Source organism: Dermacentor albipictus, chromosome 6 (assembly GCF_038994185.2).
Source record: "Dermacentor albipictus isolate Rhodes 1998 colony chromosome 6, USDA_Dalb.pri_finalv2, whole genome shotgun sequence".
NCBI lineage: Eukaryota > Metazoa > Arthropoda > Arachnida > Ixodida > Ixodidae > Dermacentor > Dermacentor albipictus.
In genome coordinates this window covers 88,801,509-88,822,376 of record NC_091826.1, presented here as the reverse complement: position 1 = coordinate 88,822,376, position 20,868 = coordinate 88,801,509, and the positions used below count along the sequence as shown (strand labels likewise).

Sequence of the window (20,868 nt, the reverse complement as noted above, 5' to 3'; positions counted from 1 at the left end):
CGCGGAGGTACACCCGCAATTTCTGCAGGTACTTGGCAGGTGCGCGCTGTCAGTCCTGGAGAGGGAAGCCTCATGTTCCCTGAGGTGATCATAGATGCACTGACCAGGTTTGGGCAATGCCCTCTTTCCAACGAGATATTCGAATGCAACAGCTTATTTCAGTTGCGCAAGGCGCCAATTTCACAATTATGATTGGGGCAAGATTTTGTTGCTGTATTGGCCAGTAGTTCCAGCGCAGTTAGGAAAACCGAAGGCCCAAGGCTTTATGTTGAGCCATCCCGGGAGGGACCGTAAAACCATTTTTTCCCGCCTCCAATAAAACGAAACATATGCAAGAATTTATTACAGCCGTTAAGCAGATAATAACGGTTGACCTCATTTAAACGGCTGTGTGAGGTCTGTTAGAAAAGTATCCGACCTTATTTTTTTTTTTTTTTTGCGGACACCTGATTCATATGTAAGAAGCGCGCTTGCATCAGCCGACCTTGAACCTTCGTGCACATTCGTGAATTACTTCCCGCCTGTCGACAGCGTCTGTCGCTGGGACGCAGTGTTTTAGTGAGGTAGTGCGCAGTGCTCTCGTCGTTCTTCTTTTTATATATTTGCAAGCAAAATCGCGGAGCGACTGTAGCAGTTGAAACCATCCGGAAGATTCAGACGGTTTTCGGTAAGGATGTTGTGAGCAGCACACAGATTAAGGAGTGGTGCAACCGGTTAAAGACGGCCGCACATCGGGGGAGAGCCAGCCACGCTCCGGTCGGCCATCACCATGCCGAAATGACCAGGTCATTGCCGAAGTGAACGCTGAGGTAATGCGGGATCGTCGGGTGACTATCCGAGAAATTGCGGAAGACGTCGGCATCATCACTATTTCGGCACATTCCATTATGACAGAAGATTTGGCCATGAAGAAAGTTAGGGCGAAATTCCTGCCGAAGCTCCTCAGGCTGGAGCAAAGGCAACTTCCTGTTGAAATCTCACAGGACATGCTGGATTCAACAAACAGTGACCCCGACTTCATGAACATCATTACCGCTGGTGACGAGCCTTGGGTGTACGGGTAGTTCCCGGAAACCAAATCCCAATCATAACGGGGGAGCATTCCACGTCATCAAGACCAAAGAAGGCGCGCTAAGTGCACAGCAACGTCAAAGTGATGCTGACCGCTTTCTTTGACTCCCGTGCTACACCACGAGTACGCACCACAGGGTCAAACAATCACCAAAGAGTACTCCAGAGGTGTCCTCCGTCGCCTACGTAACGCTGTTCGGTGCAAGAGATCGGAGTTGTGGTCAACAGGATATTGGCGCATCCATCGCGACAATGCTCCTGCACATTCGTCGCACTTGATTGAGAGTTTTTTGGCGAAAAACCAGACTTCGATTCGATTCGATTCCACTCAGCATCGAATAAATTTACACCATCTTTTTCGTCATTGTAGAGCGGCACGTTCACAGTGGCACATACCTAGTTACCCAAGTTGGCGTTAAAATAGCGGCACGCATACTGGCACTTACCCAGTGCTCCATGGCGGCTTCAAATGGTTTCATTCAATATCGGTACCTAACCCAGCCCCGCATCTGCAGTGACCCATGTCAGTGTGAAAGAGGTTAGTTGAAGAGCGGTGTATATGTGACCCTGGTTTGTGGGATTACGGGTTTCGAACTCTGTCCTCTGAGCACCGTTGCCCGATCCACAACTGATTCAACCATGGACATCCCAGTGACCCTGGTATAACGGACGCGCTTCGATACATACCTCACACATGCATACATACTTACTTACTTGCATATCATGTATTTATTTTCTAGATATACGCTGTCAACTGAGTCGGAACGCCGTCACAACATGGCTTTTTGCCACACCACAGATTTTCACTTTTCGCTTTCTTATTTTCCTTTTTTGCTAAGACATTGAGGCGGCGACGGGGACGTCAGTAGTCCTTTTTTCCTAACGCTAACAATATTCTCTACTATTTCAATATCATAACTATTGCATGTGCTAACTTCTCTATAATGCTTTTTTGTTACGACCTCGACATGGCGACGGCAGCGTATTATAATTTTTTTCATTTTTCTGATATTTTTTTTAATGCTATCGATCATCTACGCTTACAGCACGAGAGTGGAAGTACCGACGTCACGGAAATGTCGGGTTTCGAGAGCGAGAAGCGCAAGCAAAGCGCCAGCGGAGGAAAGCCGCTACCGTCGAGAATAGAGAACGGGAAGCGCAAGCCAAGCGCCTTTGGAAACAAGCCAACCCCCATTTTCAAGAGCAGGCAACTCAAGCCAAGCGTCACCGGAGGCAAGCTAACCACCAACTTTGAGAGCAGGTGGCTGGGCTGATACTTCAATGCAAATCGAACTTCCCACGGAGGTTCCGGAAGGACTGTACAAGAGATCATTTCTTGACCACGAGTGCGGCTACAGCTGCAAGGCGTGTGATAGACTGTGGGTTGATCACAACCTCACGCAACTGAAGGGCGTGCGCAACCAGGGACCGAAGCTCGAGCCTAGCGGAACGACGACAGCGAGCGAAAAGACTAATAAAAATCGCGCTAAACACGAGTTCAAACTTGAGAACACGACCACCACCTCCGCCGTTTTGTCAGATTTCATTGCGTGAATCTGGTTTTACTTTGTTTTTTACAGTGAAGCTGTGTACTTCTACCGTACAAGAAAATTTTCGATTTATTGTTGGTATGATAAGGAAAAAAACTCCCAATACGTGGGGCGATCACGAAGCTAGTGCAATGCCGGGCCGACCCGCGGCGGAAGGGAAGCAGGCGTTAAGCACTCCCCATACGTGGGCCGATCCAGAAGGTAGCGAAATGCCAGGCCGACCCGCGGCGGAGGTGAAGCAGGCGTTAAGGACTCCGCATTCGTGGGCCGATCACGAAGATTGTGCAATGCAGCGCCGATCCGCGGCAGATGTGCAGTTCGCCATTGAGGGGTCTACATAGGCAGCTTCGCTGCTCATCCTTCTTCACAGAGCGGAAGGACGCTGAGTTTCTTTTTATATTAATTACACGTGATAGCTTGACCAATTATGCATTTATTTCGCAGATATAAGGCATCACAGGAAGAACAGGTTTTGTCGGAGTGCTCGCAAAAGAATGCCTATGCATTAAAGTATGACCGCGCTAAGCGTCCTCCATGGCCTCCTGAAAGCTATGTGGTATAGGCTGATCCACGTGACGTCACGATGCGTTGTTTATCATCGCATATTTCACTCGCCGTATAATCTAGGAGCAGCGGAAGTAGCGAGAGCGCCAGCGCTTACATCATTCGCCGCTCCTCACTTGACTACTCGACGCCGCAGCCGGAAGGCGGTGCCCACTGCAATAAATACTGGCAGCAATCGGCACCTTCACGCACACACGGCACAACAGCGATGGCGACGGGTGGTCCAAGCAGGCAGGCAGAACCGCGACGCACAGTTGGCGGAAGGGGAAGATCGCGGCGGAGATCTGAGCAAGGTGAGGACTGGTTACCCTATCGCCATTTGCTAATAGCCAGACCTTCTAATTGGCACACTGTGCGAAAACGCGGCTGCTTTTTCGGGACGTTGGACTACTTCAGACCTGCCCGTCGTCCTGGTATAATTTTCCCGTTGTTGGACGTGGTGCATTTCTCTTTCACCATGCAGCACCAGCACGGTAAATGTATTGTCATGATGGCGGCCTACTTGGTTTAGAATATAGAGCGCAGAACATCGTAAATTCAACGCAACTTATTTAAAGTCCCGTGATTTTTCAGCGTTCAGTTTCATTCCCCGATTCATTTCGCAAGCGACGCGCCGAACGGCCGGTACTAGCGGCAACGGCAGTGCGACGGTGTCATCGCGATGTTCGCAAGTCATTTGATGCCGAAGTAATTAAATAAAACGTTAGATCGTGTTGCCCTACTACTGAATTCTTGTTAAAATTTGGTTCAATGACGAATTGCCTACCCACTATGCGAAATTATGCCTGCGGATGCAAAGGTTCCTTGGCTGATTCACGCATGTGCGTCACACCCGTCGCCTGCCCTTTTTCTGAGTTTATTAACATGATATGCTTTAAGCCTCCCCCCCCCACCACAAATTTCTATGTAATGCGCATATCTCCCGATGCGCATTAAACCGTCCTTTCTGCCCGTCACGTCTATTTATTTGTTAGGGTGACTGTCCCGCCAAGAACGAACCGCGCAGGATAAGCGAGAGGCTGCTTTGTGCTTCGAATCGCTCCGCGAGCATTTCAATTAGGCAACTCGCAATAACTCGTTGAGCCCAGTTTTGTTATGCAGAGACGTCGACCCCGCTAAAGAAGTTTCGCAAATCCGTACGCCATTCACGGCTCGGTACCGTTGCGTCCATGACAAGCATCGACCCGCCGCTGTTGCTTAGTTGCTATGCTTTTAGGCTGCTCTGGCCACGGCGCCAGCATTCTGATGGGGGCGCGACGCGAAAACAGCCGTGCACTTGGGTTTCGGTGGACGTTAAAGAAGCCCATCTGGTCGAAATTTTCGGAGTACCCCCCTACGGCATGCTACATAATCAAATCGTAGTTTTGGCAGGTAAAACCCTATACTTTAATTTAGTGATTGACAGGGATCGCAAATTTTGTCTTCCATTCTTTGAGGGGTTGAAGGCATTGCTGTTATCGGCAATCAAAACAAGTTTTTTTTAATATGCGCAACCCTCGAGTGGAACTTATTTGGTGGTTCTATTTGCACCGGTGATATACATTCAACGTCTCGCGCCTCATGCCCAAATTGATGCGTGGATACTCTGTGCTCCAAAAATGGCACTTTATCATTGTTCGCGGCTTTAACTTGACACATTCTGAACTTCAGGTTCGTATGGATGTACCGGCAAAAGCCATACTAATCCCGCAGCCCCACTTTTACCAAGCCTCTTGCATACTATCGTCAGTAACCATGTATTCCGAAACAAGGCAGCGGTGATTGTGTGACTGCGCACAAAGTTGACCATTCAGTTCAAATGCACAGGCGGAGCGAAAATAATATGGGATCTGCGAGTATTCTTGTGTCCTCTTTCGAAAGCAACGCCAGACATCGTGACACGGCATTGCGCATGCGCTCGCTTTTCCATGCTCGTGTACCTGCCAATACGGCCATTTTCGCCTCCTGCTGTAGCAATCGCGATGATCGCAGAAGATTACGGTGTGAGAGCTTTGCCTGTTTCTGCCAGCGTCGCAGGTAATTAATTCTTTCATATCACAGTAGTCCCTGCCCCCCCCCCCCCCCCTGAAAGAGCACTTCCTGGTGACATGCCCTGTTGTATTACTCGCAAAAAAAAAAAACACTCGCCGAAGTCCTCGTGACTATACCGCAACACTGTTCCAAAGCTCGAATATGAGTTTACCTAGTTTGTTCTGCGGCGCTGTGATGCATACCGTCGTTATACAGTCCATATGACGAGCATTGAAGAGAACTGCACTGGTACGACCGGGAATATATTTCGTACAATTCTTGCGCAATCGTGCGGACTCCTTCGCAGTACGTGCTAACTATTGAGCTGTCGTGAGGCTTCCGCACTGGCCCAAGGCTGCCAATTTCGACTGATACTCCAGAGGGAACACCCTGAGATCAACTTATGCTACACAACAGGCCCAGCATTTACTGCTAGCGCGACTTTCAACATGCAGCGATTGTGCTCAAAGTCGTTTTCGCCAGCGCTGCTTTTCAGTTTGGCGTCCGTAATCAAAATATTGCAATTCCCATACTGGGGGCTGTGGAACTCGTTAAATGGTCCTGCCCTCTTGCGCGAAATTCGTATTCCGTGCCCGAAGCGAGCAGTAACAATTGTCTTCGTCAACGTGTTCAAAGTCACTTGAATCGGTGTCCGATTTTCGGGCTGCACCTACCATGCAGAGTATTTCCTGTGATTCACTGCTCAGAGTATGCGCTTGCCACAGGAGGGCAAGTGGCTGCTACTAACAATTCTGGATTGTGCGCAGGGGCCCGACTTCTAGTACAACGGCCTTCGTACCAGTAGTTCGGTTATTGTTGGACACGTTCCGTTGGTCTTGTATGGCAGCTTCCTCTGTCCGACAAGCAGTGTATTCTTTGTACGGGTTTTCTTTTGACCCACTTGCTTAGGCACGGTCACTGATACACTGCTAATAAGCCGCACGGTGTCTGTTGCTCGGGCGCACATGCTCGGTAAACTCCCCTCAAAGGCTGGAGAGTTCTCGGTGGCACCTGGCTGTCCTGGCAGTCGGGGCTGCAGCAAGCCGCTATTGTGTGACCACAGTTTGCCTGAGGTGCTTGTCTTGTTTGAAGTAGGTATTATTATCCTGCCTCTGTATTCTCCCACCGGCTTTCGTAGGGTCCCCGTAATGCGCAGTGCGGTCCACTGATTGAAGGAACCACCCAGTTGGGCTGGTTAGTGCTGTTCTTTTTGGTGCGCCATAGGTGCGACTAAACAAACTGTCTCGGTCGCGCGCTTTGTTCTGTCTTGTCCCATTTACCTTTTTTTTTCTCCGCTAATTTTATTTTCGCCAAGAAAATGTCACCTGAGTTGGCGCACGTACTGAAGATTTTACTGCCTCATGTGTACAAAATCCCTTGCAGTCATTCTTCCGAAGATGGTAGCTCTTCGCCCACCAGGCACAATTAGTGCAATCACTATATGCCTCGCATTTGTTATTTTAAGAGCAGTTAGAGTAAATCTATCGGCGTGTGACCGTTACTGAGGCAGGGGTACTTTAAGCGGCAGGAACTCTTGCTCGGTCTATCTGCATGCACTTCGTGGTAATGCTGAGCCATGCAATAGGGAGTAAGCCCGTGTTTTCTTTTCCATATTTGCCAATATAATCTTCGTTTTCCTTAATCATTGCGGGCTGTGCATTCTGCTCAGTCTGCCTTGGTGTGGACTATTTCCGCAGGACGCCCAATGAAATTGCAGATTCTTTACAAGGCCCATATATGATCGCAGCACAGTGTGCAAGCCTGCATTGCTACTGCGCTGTTTTCTAGAAGTGTGCTAATGCCTTTTGTAGTTCCACCTAACCTGAAGACCCATTAGCGATTATTCGTTTTCATATGCGCTTCTTGCCACACAGGTCTAGCTACATTTCCCGCGGTTCGTGGCTGCTTACGACTCTCGTGAGTGCTGTGAACTCTTTTTTTTTCGTTTTTTCTCTTTTGTTATCACTTTTTACACTGTACAGGACCAGAGGTGTCGTATGTATTTCTTGTACCCCCCCCCCCCCCACTGTAATGCTTTGGCGCTGTCGGTTCCATAATAAAAAAATAACATAAATAAACTCGTGCTGCTCTTCGTACCCATTTCTGCCACTGGTGTGCACTCCGTTCATGTACTACCTGTCGTTGACTGCGGTACTGTCGCCAGGGTATTCAGCCCCTCAATACGCTTCCCCCGTCGCGCTTCGACTAACTAGTTCGTAACGTAAGTCAACCACTGCCGATGCTTCGCATAATAGATTGGTGCTAATAGCGGACATGCTTGATTCAAGGGTTGTGGTTTTGTATTCTCGAAAATAGCACATTGCACAGTGCTAGCCAGAGATGGGCCAATATCAACTTTCCATGACTAGGCACAGTAAGCCGTGAAACCTTAATTTTTTGGTATATTGGTATAATTAGGTACCACACCTGTACTGATTATTGCACACAGACCTCTAAACATCAGAAATAGACCATGAGTTCATAATCCAACGTTATTTCTCTATGCAGAAACTGCTCAGGGAGCCGCTTACTTTATTTAGAGCCTTGTGACAATTCTTTCCAAGAATGAGCGGCTGCTGCATGACTAGCTCTCCTACCAACATTAAATAGATGGTTGCGAATGGAAGGCCTGATGTTTTGCCAAATGCGATGCTGCTATATAACCCGTGGTGCCGTAGGCAGATGTAAAAGGGCCCGTTGCACAGAAAACATCGCTGGTTGTGGCGTAATAGATACCTTCGACGGAACTAGGCACAAAAGAACAATGACGGACTACAAGCAAAAAACCGCAGGTGTCAAAGGTTGTCATGACAGCTTCCACCGCAAAACTAGTCGTGTTTTCGGCTCCTCGGAAGGAAGCACGTCTCTGCACCCGCGTCTCGAGCGAGGGTACGAGTAGCAGCTGCAGCAAATGGCACGACAAGCAGTTGGTAAAGTACTGCGCCCGCGTGGTACATGCAATACCTTCGACCTGGGGATAACCTGTGTAGGCCAAATGGGTAGATGCGTGAATGACCGCACAGCCGACCATGTGCGGTCACTGAAAAGAGGTCTCATCTTTTGCAACATTGCGCAGCTTGCACTGCGTGTGACCAGGTGGCAGAACATTCGCCACGGAAACAAGGCCTCTACTACGAGAAATGATCCATGATTCCGAGAGATAGATTCTTGGCAGAAGCAGAGATACATAGACACGTGAGGTTTTAGAAGCATTTGACATAAAGAACCATGTTGGTGATACTACCGTAATTGTCCTTAAAAGCGGAATCTTTTGAACGATTCGGCAGATGATGTATTGGGCTCCTTGTGCGCATGTCTGTCATTTTCCTCATGCTTGCTGATTTGTCGGTGAATAAAGCTAGATGAAGTCGGCACTTGTCCTGTGTCGTTCTCCATTTCGTGATTGTCTTAGTTGGACCTTTTCCTTCCTAGTTCAAGTATGCTCCATCTAGCCCGAATGAATGTTGTTCTGACCGATGATTGCATTACCCATTTTGTATAGGCAGGTATTCAAGACATTTTGTTGGCGTTTCACTTTTCATGATTTGCGACACTTGGGAGACGTTGCACAGTAACCCGACTAGAGCACTCAGTGCTTGCGAAATATTTTGGTACTTAGACTATTCGCAAGTACCAAATAGGCAATCTACGAACAGTTGGTGTGAAGTATTTGATTCCTATTCGAACCTTCATTCTACTATCCCAGTGCTAATCTATATGGGACCAAAACGAGCTTCAGTGGTAACAGTTGAACGAGCAATACTTCAGAAAGTGTTGAGAAAAGAACATGGTTTCGAATATGACGCAGAATTGAAAACTAGGGGCCAGACGCGGATATGCCTACAGGTAAGACATAATGCGTAACGCCGGTTCCTCTTAGAATAAATTTCCCACTTAGAGCAAACGGAAACATGGCCTGCAAAAACGGAAATGATCCTTCGAATTTCCCGCTGGCGCGGACCGAATCCTGTACCCAATCGTCATGTCGTACCAACGGCATGGCTGTGCCTAACTGCGCCGCCATGTATTCCATGTAGTGTCTTCATAGAAAGCTTTCCGATGGTCTCTTTCGGCCTGACTTCGAAGTTGAACAGACACTCGCCACACAGTAAAAAGGAGCCGACGCGTTGTAGGATGTGTGTTCGGAAAATACAAGGACATTCGTTGCCTGTGAACTGATAAATGTGAGTTTTTCGAGATTCTTACTACGTAACGGGTCTCCGGGTCCTGTTTAAGCTCTCGCCCCCTACAAGTTTAACTACCGCAACTAATAAAATGAAATGGATGCTATCTCGTGATTCACGAAATTACTGCCTAAAAGCAAAGTTCAGAAGACGGCTCACTTGGTGATGGCATAATAAAAATAGCGGGTACGTTAGGTAGGCTGATCCAAGGTTTGTGTAATGTCGCCGAGAGAAGCCTTTGTCTTGTAATTGAAAATAAGTTCTGCCGATTATTGTGCATCTCTTCCATGTTGAGATTTCCTTCGTTGGATCAATGTCGCAGCTCGTATGTTTCTGAGCATTGCGGCAACCTCCGCAGCGTTCAGTTCGGTCCTTTGCTCTGCCCTCCCTCTTGGCAAGTACTTCTAATAAGTCTTTTGCGAGATAGCGTACCCAGTCGTATCTACTCACCCAGAGCCCCGCATCCTTGCTTTAGTTCTTTTGTACCACTTTTACTTTGTTTTATATAGTTCATTGTGTTTTTTCTGTAAGCTCCTTGGTTTGTTTCAATGCTAGTGGTATTTTGTCGGTGGTTAGGCTTGCGCTACAAAGGAGCTTAGGAAACGGGGCGCGTGAGCTGTCACGCTCACGCATGACAGGGCGGACGAGGCACCTGTTGCACGTGTTTCGCTCTGGCTACTTGCTCATGTTGACAATTGTCGATGCATGGTTCCTGCAAAATTTCAACGCGCTAGCAATACGAACCCCGTGTCGCGTTGTCTGTGACCAAAATTGCGCGGGCGCTGAAGCTTCGCCTTTAAGAGTGCAACGCGATAGCATTCAAAGGTCGCTGACCACTTCTCACACTTCCCCGCAACTGCAGCGTATGTAACCGTAGTGTTCAGCGGGAAACGCTCGCGGCGAACGCTATGCGCGAAGGCGGGCTTTCTGGTCGAAACGTTGCCTCTCGCAGTGGCCGCGATGGATGCATGGATGTTACGAGCGTCCCATTTCGAACGGGGTGGTGAATTGCGCCACCAAGCTGTGGGGGAGACGACCGCCATCTGGAAGACTTTCAACGAAGCGGGCGCGCTGCTCCGTGGACTGAGATATTTACGCGCCGGCATGCGCAAATGGCGGACAGTCTCCGGTCAGCCCATTGTAGAAACACTGGCAAAGGGCTTCAAGTTTTCTTGTAACTTTCTCGTGTATATTCAAATTACAATCCGGGAGCTACCATTTCTGTTGGTTGTGTGTAAGTCGTAGTTTACGATTTTTTATGTATTGTATCTTGAGAAATTCAACTAGTCAATATAATTCCTTGCGTTACATGGAGGGACTGCGCATGTGTGGTTCGAAAACGTGTTTGCCCTTGCGACGTCTGGCGCCGGACGCCGGCGCCGGATATTCTGCGACACGGGCTCTCCAAGGTTATCGCGTGAAAGTTTCCGTATATGTTTGGATATATGAATGACTCACGTTGCTCTAACATAAAGTTTGCATGGCTTACATTATCACGAGGTACTATGAATAAAGTTCCTCATAGCTGGACCTAATTCTTGACAAGGTTATTCCTCGAAATTATGAGAATAAATCCCACAATGACGCGTCATGAAACAAAACACGGACAGCACATGCCTTTTATAATAAATATCTTGTCTTCAGTACTAAATGTGTGAAAGAATAGCAAAAGCATAGAAATGCTATCCTTTATTTATAGCGCGGCTGTGCCCTACCTTCGTGTTTCTCCTACGCAGGAGACCGCGTTTTTGCCAGAAGGCTTGTTTGCGTCGATAACCGTTGGCCAGCAGCGTTTCCCGGTGAATATTAAGGTTACACAGGCTGCAGTTGCACGGGAGCGTGAAAAGCAGTCAACTTCTTTGAATGCTATCGCGTTCCACGCCTAAAGGGAAAGCATAGGAGTCCATGTTTTTTCCAAGAGCAACCCGAGACGCAAGCATTCGCCACTGCATCGAATCCAAGATTGCATTCGCTATCTCGGTTGCCGTGGTCAGCCCTAACCATTTTGACGCGATACCATCATGAACCAGTGAGCGAAAATCCGGCATCTGTAGCAGCTAAACGGTGCCACAATTCGCATTTGCGGTGACGTCACTAGCACCTCGACGGGGCAGAGCGGGCAAAACTGAACACCTGCTCCCTCGATAATGCGCCGGTTGGCGCTCGGGCGCCAATGCCGCTAGGGAGTCTGAATCATACACATCGTCGGCGGACGCCACTTTGGCTGCAGTGAAACCTGACGGTCCACGCCAGTACAGCGCAGACGGAGTAAAGAATTGGAAGAATGCAGCGATACGGAAGTCGTCTCGTACAGGTTTTCAAGGTATACTTTGTGGCTCAAGATACATTTCTTGCGTCGATTTCTTGCGTCGATGCTTGTATGTGCGGACCGACTTAATCAGGCGCCCCGCCGACCTCGGCGCATAACATAAGGCGTGCATGCGCAGTACCCCTTGTGTTGAAATTCGATGCGCCTAATGTACTGGGCCACGATGTACCCTGCGAACGTAAAAATGGAAATAAAGTAGCCCGCACCAATTTAATAGCACCACGCGATAACGCCTCGCAGCATCACTTAAAGGACCGCTTAACGGTGTTCAATGGGTCACTAATGCTTTCTCATTCACAACTCGTAATTGCTTCGGTCAACAAATGGTTGCGCCGCCAAATCCGTTTTCCTGACTCCACATCACGGCTTTCATCCTACAACACACTATGGCCATTTATTTTCCCCTGTTTTGTTGTTCTCTGCGTTGTGATAAAGGTCATGTAACTCAAGGTGCTTTGCAATCACGTACATCAAGTTTCGTGTACTCTAACGGTCCGGAACCGTGTAATGAAGTGCACAAATTAACCACTGCTGTAAACAGACCTTCGAACTGCGGTGCACATGCGATCCTTTCGAGCACGTTGCATGTGTCATTTTACGCATCCTATTTGTGGCGTGGTCCTTTCATGAGACAAATGTGTAAAATGACGCAAACAAGGTATACTTCAACAGGCTCAATGTTCGCCAGTGTCACTCACTTTTGTGTACAGCTCCTTTACTCCTTGTGCATGTAGGGCTAATTGCATCCCTTGCGTTCCACACTTTTATACCTTATCATTACGACGCCTGTCTAGATTTAATAACCTGGAGTCTCTCTTTTTTAACCATTGCACCTTCTGGCTGTAAACTTGCAGGTGTTATTCCTCCTGGACCGTTTCTCGGTATGGACGACGTACAACGGGCTTTACCTACAGCATCCAGCAGGGCTGTCGCCGTGCACTGTGAATCTGCCCTTGCAAGGCCACCACAGGAGACGTTCCTTCCAAGAAAGATTAAACTGAAGGCCAACTATTTCGACATCACGCTGCCGCACGGTATCGTCTACCATTATGATGTGGACATCTCTTCCAAACGGGACAATAGGCAGCGCCTCAGTGTTCCTTTCAACCGCGTAATCATAGATGAGCTTTGGAAGCAGAAGCTCCACCAGCTCTACAACTACCCTGCGGTGTTTGACGGAAGGAAGAACTTATACACGCGGGAGAAATTGCCCTGCAAAGAGAAAGAGTACATGGTTCGACATCAGAACAACGACCACACGCAAGATTTTTCAGTCGTAATCAAGTTTGCAAAAGCTGTTAACCTGGATGAGCTTCAGAATTTGTACTATACGAGCTCGCCCCGTGTACACCAAGATGTGATCCAGGCACTTGATATAATTATAAGGCACGGTCCCAGCCTGGCACACACACTCGTAGGACGCTCTATTTTCATGTCGCCTAAGGGTGGCCTCCATGACTTTTACTCAGGGTACGAAGTGCTGTTCGGATACTACACCAGCGTTCGGCCTGGCGAGTACGAGATGATGCTCAATATTGACTTCTCTGCAGCACTATTCTATGGCTCCATTCCTGTCCTTGATTTCGTAAAACAGTTCCTCAGGCAGAAGTTCAATGTAAATGACATCAAATCCGAATGCCCACGGCTAACGGTAGAGCTCAAGAATGTGAAAGTGAGTGTGAATCACTTACGCAATACTCCGAAGTTCCGAGTGTTGGAGGTGACGCGGAAGAGTGCAGAAGAGCTGACGTTTTTGCTGAACAGTTCACAGAAAGAAACAACGGTGGCCGAATATTTCGAAACGACCTACCCAGGACGCTTGAAGAACCCCAAGTTGCCTTGCTTAAAATGTAAAACGCGGAGCGGATCTGAGATATATCTACCGCTGGATGTGTGCCACATTGAGAAAGAACAGCAGTACAGGAATAAACTCGACCCATTCATGACCAGGAAAATAATCAAGCTCGCCACAAAGTCGCCTGATCAACGTTTCGAGTTCATTAAGGGCTCTGTGCAAGACGTCGTCAATACAGGTGAGCAACATTTGAAAACGTTCGACATGGGAATCGGCACAGATCCTGTAATGGTCGAGGGCCACATCCTGGACCCGCCATCTATCGTGTTTGCCAGGGATCTGAAGCAACAGCCCGGTGAAGGTGCCTGGAAAATGAAAGGCCAACGGTTCATCAACACGAAGTCTACTAAATGCGCAGTTCTGACATTGTCCTGTAGAATAGGCGCCAACAGCGTAAAAGAAGTAACTAGGTGGTTGCAGGAGACCGCCGAGAGTCTAGGCATGGTGCTGGAAATAGAGCCGGATAGCACCATTTGTCGCCACTCTGCGCTGGACATCATCGCGGATTTGCGCAAGCTGAAGGAAGCAAATGTGCAGCTGGTTGTTGTTGTTCTGGGACAACCTTCTTTCTACGCAGTTGTGAAAGCTGCGGCTGAAGTGAGTGTAGGAGTCCTGACGCAATGCATTAAAGAAGAAAACGTAAGGCAGCTCTCTTCGCCTGTTAGGAAGCCTAGTGGTACCGACATTATTAACAACCTGTGCTTGAAGATGAATGCCAAGCTTGGGGGCAGCAATAACAGCCTCTCGAGCCACGTGAGCGAGCCCATCTTTGCAGATTCGATCATCATCGGCGTTGATGTGAACCATCCTGCCCCAGGGGACGAGTGAGTAGAACTTTTTTGTTCGTTAACGGCGTCCGCTTTATGGAGTGAACTGAGGGAGCGTGAAATAAAGAACTCTCAAAGTCGATGCAGAAACATAACGGGCACACATATTGATTTGATGTCAGTGCGCAGGTTTGAGTGAACTTTAGATCAGGCTGCCGACGCGTTGGTTATGCAAACCACCGGATCCATTAAACTCGAAATGGTCACAAAGTCTCCACAATGGAATGCGCGTATCCGAACACTTAAAAGGCTGGAGTGTATCCGTAATCGTGTCAGAATAGGGTACCAAAGCCATACGCAACTGCTGGGGTCCGCGACCTGCATTATGGAACCTTTACGCTCTCTTGCACTCGCTTTGTGTTTGTGTTGTATGCTCGGCATCTAACGTCCCCCAGCACTTGGGCACCCTAATCTAAAGCTCTCTAATGTAAGAATGGGGGAAGGGGGAGAGACTAATTTTCTGGTTAACTCTACACTGTAAACGAAAATAACCCCACCTGGGTGTTTTTTAACAGGCTATGTGCCGTAAAACATCCCCTCCTCGAATATTTACTCCGATGTATTGGAGCGATACAGCGCCATTCCCCCATTTCACTTCGTTGGCTAGCAGCGGGAGTATTAAGGCGACATGACGCGATTTTACTCTCTTCAAAATCTTGTTCTCCTGTGAAAACTCCGACAGGGAGTTTTACAAACTCACCTCAGCCGAAGCAGGCTGGTCACGTGACGCTTCCCATGAGGCTGTTTGCCTTGCCAGTGACCGGGAGAATTCGGCGGATTTGACAGTACTCATGGCTGACGGTTTCTTTACATCTGTGAAGTGTCGTTCTGTGATAGCGTTTTGTCAATTTGTTTCGCCTATTTCCTTCGAGACAGTGTTATAGGAGTGCCTGAAGCTCACTGTATCGCAGCTTCAAGTACGTTAGCCCTGATCACTTCGCTGACAACGATGAATGCAAGAGCAACATTTTCAAATGCGGAAAAAGGCTTAGGTATACCTCGAAGCTGCTCACTGGCTCGTGATGTCGGCGCAGGTTCTGACTGCGTTTTCGTGCTGCGTTACCGTGGTATGTGTTCAGTACGTGAAATGCGACTTTTATGTCCTTTTGGGTGCATGCTAACAACGTCTGATGTAATGCTTGAAAGGACCGCGTAGCAATGGCAACAGCAGCCACTGTGCGAGCGACGATGTCCTTGCGCACATCAATGGCGTACCCCAAGTTCCTTGCGGTGCTGTGTTGCCAGTGAAAAAGACCGGAGTGCAAGCAACCGTTTTTATGTATCTGTGTACGGATATCCTCGCCCAAGAAGAACGGTAGGACATAAGTATGCGCACTGTTAATAAAGCTTCTTACTGAACGATGTGAATCGAATTATCGCCCATATAGGTTTTGGTCACGTCGTTACTTCCGATATTGCATTACCATTATGCTTTATCCCAGACACTGATCTAGAAGCATTCCTGCTGGCTACGAGTTTAAAGATCTACTAGATAGATCAGCGATGTAGCTCCTTTTCACAAGTGAGAGATTGCTTGGACGCTGATCAAGTAGTGCGGTTCAAAGTATGTATGACTGCGCACTTTTTGGTGTTACGTCGGCTGCTGTGGGTCATGCTCACACGTAATAATTTCCTGCTGCGCTACCACTATATCGCAAAAATTTAATTTTGCTATGTAGCACACGCACTTACATTTTTTTTGCTTACTGTAACTAACGCACTACTTCTTGGCCGCAAATGCCGGCAGCGTGCGAAGTCTCTTCAGCGCTCGCAGAATGGCATGCGTAAGTTCGAAAAATTACGCCATTACTTTTTTCTCTCACTGTTCTGAATTAAGTTTTGTGTAGATTAAGGTAGTCCGTTAACTTGAAGAGCCAAATCTCATATGAATGAGCATGTGAGTCGTAATTCTGAAAGCAGCACAGCTGCTCCCTAGGCGGTTTCGAGGCACAGAGTATCGTGGCTATATATACCGGCAGCGTTGCTTCTTGATTGTCGAGTGTACGTGGGATGTCTTTAAAATTTATGCATTGGGCGTTTCTGAAATGTGTGTGTGATGATTTTTGTGCTATTCATTGACTTGCTTCGTTGAATTTAACGTGGTCTCGTGTGTGTATTTTGAAATTGGAGCAATAGCCCCTGCATATAAAATCTTCACGCGAACTAACGCGGTACCTTCTTTTATACTCCCCTTGCACCCTGAAGAAACTCCGTCCATTGCAATGCAAAAAAAAAAGAAACTCCCATTGTTCCGCGCAACAATCCCGCTCGCACGGAGTAAATTCTTCTCCGGTCGTACGGAGCATAATAAACTCCCAACTGGGGGGTCCCTAGAAGATAAGCATTATACTCCCACCAGGGAGTTCTTTCCGTTTACAGTGTCGGTTTTTTACTATTTGCGTTTTTTACTATTATATTCAGTAGTTTTGAGTGAGTTCCATTCCAATCTCGGGCTGTGAATCCCTGTGCTTCTGCACATAGGCCTTGCTTTGCAGGAGGCTATGCCTCCCCCCAAGCTTCAGTGACCAATCTATCAAAGCTTTGCGCTGCGTACAGTTTACTGTGCGTGTACCATAGATTGATACGCTCATTCATTTTCACCGCTACTGCAGAAAACGTTCGTTACTTCAATTACAGGAAAACATCAGCTTCTACTTTGCACCTTTCAACTAGTTCGGTCATCTGTCTAAATTGGCGAGATTTTCCTTGGACATCGCCTTGTACACATGGTGGCTGCTGTCTTGGGCAGGCTAGGTTAAGAAAAGATCTCAACTTCGGTCGATATACAAACTGCTTACCACATTCAACTTTCCATTCAGATGCTTTGAGACGCGAGCTGCCCACCGGAACTTCCAACCGCAAGATAGAAGCGCAACATGGTGATATTTCATCTTCCACGCAGTCGGAGTCCGTCCATTGCTGCGTGCGTTGCAAGCATGGACCAACATGCTTCAAGATACAGAGCTAAAATCAAGGTCCAGCTGCGCAATGGAGCAGAATTGGCTACCCGCGAGGAAGTGGTCGGCGAACTCCAGGTCAGTGACTGCTTGACACCTTTGATATTCACTGTAGATGCATTATTGTTTTTTCTTCTGTTACGATGAAACGCTTAGGATGCTACGAGGTGTAGGTGCGTAACTAAAAACTATTCGCTGTAATATTGGTGGTGCTTTGAAGGTTTTTGACGCTGGTTTTCTGACTGTCTTTTTCGCAATGGAATACTTTTCGCACAGCTTGACAGCAATTTGAATATTAGGAACCATTTGTTAGCGACTTCAATATAGCGTAAAGAGGAAGCTTTAGTTCAGGCCCAACTCCGACGCGGCCTATTCAAATACATGTAAAACTCAAACGTTTTTCTTAGATAACTTCTGGACCAATTTTAATGAAAGTTGTTCCATTTGAGGGTGAAGGTTAAATTCTGGTGACTGTTGGAACCGGAGTTTTGATTTAGGGCTTGCATTTTGTTAAAGATTTTCAACTATTCCACAGATTGAAAAAAAAATAGAAGCACGAAGTTCACAAATTCATAGCTCTGCATCCAGAAAAGATATCGCGGTTCTGTAAACGCCATCCATTAGACCATTCAAAGCGGACAAATTTGGTTTGTCATTTTGCATCTTACGTGAATTTGTTACGCTGGCTACACGGGTTCTACAAAAGCTATATTCCCGTATTACTAATTTTTTTTACAATCATGGGCAACATATGAATTTTATCCGCTTTAGATGTACTATTCTATGGAATGTACATAATTGTATTATAATTTTCGTTGTTGAGTTGCACAGTTGTAAACTTGATAGTTCCGTTTTTTGAAAATGTTCGATTTTTGCTAAACATTGATAAAAAAAATTGACGACCTAACTCGAACATTCGAAACCAAGTCACTGGACTTTCTTCTAAATGCAACAAACCTTGTCCAACTTGGTGCAGTGGTTGCCCAGAAAAGCGAATTCTCGTTTTACGTGTAGTTGGGTAGGCGCACCCGAGCTAAAGCTTCCTCTTAACTTGTGTACTGCTCGCCACACCAGTAATGATGCCCGCTATAACCCTTCACTTCCTAGCACAGTGGACTTCCCTATACCGAAAGACAACGCCAATGTCAAGGCGTGTCCATCGCTCGGCGCGGTAGCCCCCTAGCTATGTTGCGCTGCTAAGGCCCTAGTCGCAGGTTCGATCCTGCCTGCGGGGGCAACATTTAAATAAGGGCGCAACGTTCATAGCGTGAGCCCTCCTGCGCAGCAAATTGAATGACAAGATGGCGCAGCTGGCCAACTGCTGCCACAGTTGATGTACCGTAGCTACCGCGATGCGGTAGGACACGTGTATAGGCGTGGGCAGTAGCCTCGACAGAACGGCTGTAATAGCAGCGAGAGAGCGCCTCATGGGCCACAGATCAGAAATAATATCCATATGTTCATGTTACCTGCAAGTATATATTATGCATATTAGTTAGGCGCTGTTTACAATTCCGATCAGCCGTCGGTTGAGCTCAAACATAACGCTGAAGATTTCTGCAAAGGCGGCCACACGCAAGTATAGGTACGCTAGCTGTTCATTTCGGGAACTTCCCATTTCGTGAAACGAACGGCCAGTAGCATGAACACTTTCTTCGTGCATTGATGCTTCGGTTCGCATCATTATTTGAACAAAAATATTCGACCCTCTAATGCATACGTAGCACGGAGATCGCTGCGAAACGTTTGTTCTGCGCTGTTATTCATTCATATCTCGTCTGATGCAGGCCATGGTATCTGAACTCCTGCAGTCCTACTGCGCCGAGAGGGGCCTACCGAAGAGGGTAATAGTGTACAGGGATGGCGTCAGCGACGGCCAGTTTGACATCGTGCGCGAGCGGGAGCTCACGGCCATCAAAGCCGCCGTCCAAGCGGCTACCGCAGACCTGCACGCGCCCGGCATGAGCGAGCCTGCAGTGACATTCATTGTTGTCCAGAAGCGGCACCACACGCGCTTTATGCGGGACACTGAAGGCAGAGAACGTTCAGCCAACATCCCTCCAGGCACGGTCGTGGACAGGGTGGTGACTCGCCCGAAGGAAATCAACTTTTTCCTCTGCAGCCACGGCGGTAGACTGGGAACGAGCAGGCCCACCCACTACCACGTCGTTCACGACGACGCCGAATCTAGCTCGAACGAGCTGCAGCAGCTCACCTACGATCTGTGCCACCTGGTCGCGCGCTGCAGCCGCAGTGTGAGCACTCCGGCACCAGTCTACTATGCCCACTTGGCTGCTTTCCGCGCTAAGCATCACATCGCAGGACGCTTTCCCACTTCACACGTGCGCCCACTTCGTGCGCCGTCGCTGCAACAGTATATAGATGCAGTGAAAGTACATGAGAATGTAGCGAACACCATGTATTTCTTGTGACCACCTGGTGAACCAGTCACTGTCAACGGGTGTTTATAAAACACCCCTACCCGACGCAGTGTTATTCCCCACACGAAGAAATTTTAGTGACAGCACGACTTTTACATCAATAAAGCATTTTCCTACGATCCCTTTTACTCCGCGAAGCGTTTTTGGACTTACCATGATATTTAAAACAATAGTCCTCCATATATAGCGTATATCTCCTCTGCGAGCTGGATTACTCGCATAGCCAAATATCACATGCACCAACAAAACGCAAATTTACGAATGCGCAATGTCTTACTGTTAAAATTGTCGTTACTTGCTGCTGTTCACTTGGCAAGACTCATTCACAAGGAATTTTGACCGCGGTAAACTGAAACCGGGCGCTCGTTTGCAAACATGCGGTTATGTTACAGTTCAACTTTAATGCATATTGTCACACACTTTCATAGCTCATCTCTCAACTGGTGCCCTCCTTGTAATGTGCTCCAAGCAGACGTGGCTTGAGAAATCTTTGGCACAACGGCAAATTACATCATGGTTCAAATTACATCAGCAGTTGGTTCAAATGTAGCATTAGTGAAGCTATCGTAATTAGACAATCATATGCTTCAATTTTCTCGTGCGCACACTTAGCGCAATTTCAGCTTGGCATAATTGTGTTCAGTGCCATATGTCATACTAAGAATCCTGTTAAGTTAAAGAACAAAAACAAAAGAATAATCAGGCAGAATTCAACTCGCACATTGCAATCTATGCCAAGGGTACCTATCGTGGTGTCGTAAAAAAAAATGGCCATATAAATTGTGGGTCTTAAGCGTAAACAAAAGTGCACGCGCGCACGTCCTCTTGTTTACCTTTCGACTGACTTTGACCTTGGTTGTTCAGGCTTCCATTTCTTAAATTCTCATCTTAAACATATCGGCCACTTGATGCCGCATTCCTCACTGTCGGCATGCACTATGGTACGGAAGTCTCAATCGACATGTGGCGATCATTTCAGAAATGCGGTTCTATTCTCCACACGCATGGCGGCTACACTCTGATATCAACTGTGGAGCGGTTGCAGGTTTTCAAATTTTGGCCGGGGAGCAGTTCTGCAGT

The 20,868-nt window shown here is 47.7% G+C and overlaps 1 protein-coding gene across 2 annotated transcripts; it reads left to right on the top strand.

Moving 5' to 3' along the window:
* The first annotated feature begins 3,321 nt into the window (after positions 1 to 3,321).
* Positions 3,322 to 19,907, top strand: LOC139061283 (protein argonaute-2-like). Of its 2 annotated transcripts, XM_070541007.1 has the most exons (5): positions 3,401 to 3,478; positions 7,070 to 7,112; positions 12,563 to 14,387; positions 17,293 to 17,425; positions 19,135 to 19,907. In XM_070541007.1, the coding sequence occupies exons 3-5, from the start codon at positions 12,592 to 12,594 to the stop codon at positions 19,777 to 19,779; spliced, it is 2,574 nt and encodes an 857-aa protein (XP_070397108.1). In that variant the 5' UTR covers positions 3,401 to 3,478; positions 7,070 to 7,112; positions 12,563 to 12,591; the 3' UTR covers positions 19,780 to 19,907. The 2 variants fall into 2 exon arrangements, with proteins under 2 accessions (XP_070397107.1, XP_070397108.1); XM_070541006.1 differs by lacking the exon at positions 7,070 to 7,112 and having other exon boundaries at positions 3,322 to 3,478.
* The last annotated feature ends 961 nt before the right edge of the window (positions 19,908 to 20,868 follow it).

Coding starts and splice junctions, on each gene's coding strand:
- LOC139061283 (XM_070541006.1), top strand. CDS start 3,394: ATGGCGACGGGTGGTCCAAGCAGGCAGGCAGAACCGCGACGCACAGTT. Junction 14,388..17,292: donor CATCCTGCCCCAGGGGACGA/GTGAGTAGAACT, acceptor TCTTCCACGCAG/TCGGAGTCCGTCCATTGCTG. Junction 17,426..19,134: donor AAGTGGTCGGCGAACTCCAG/GTCAGTGACTGC, acceptor CGTCTGATGCAG/GCCATGGTATCTGAACTCCT.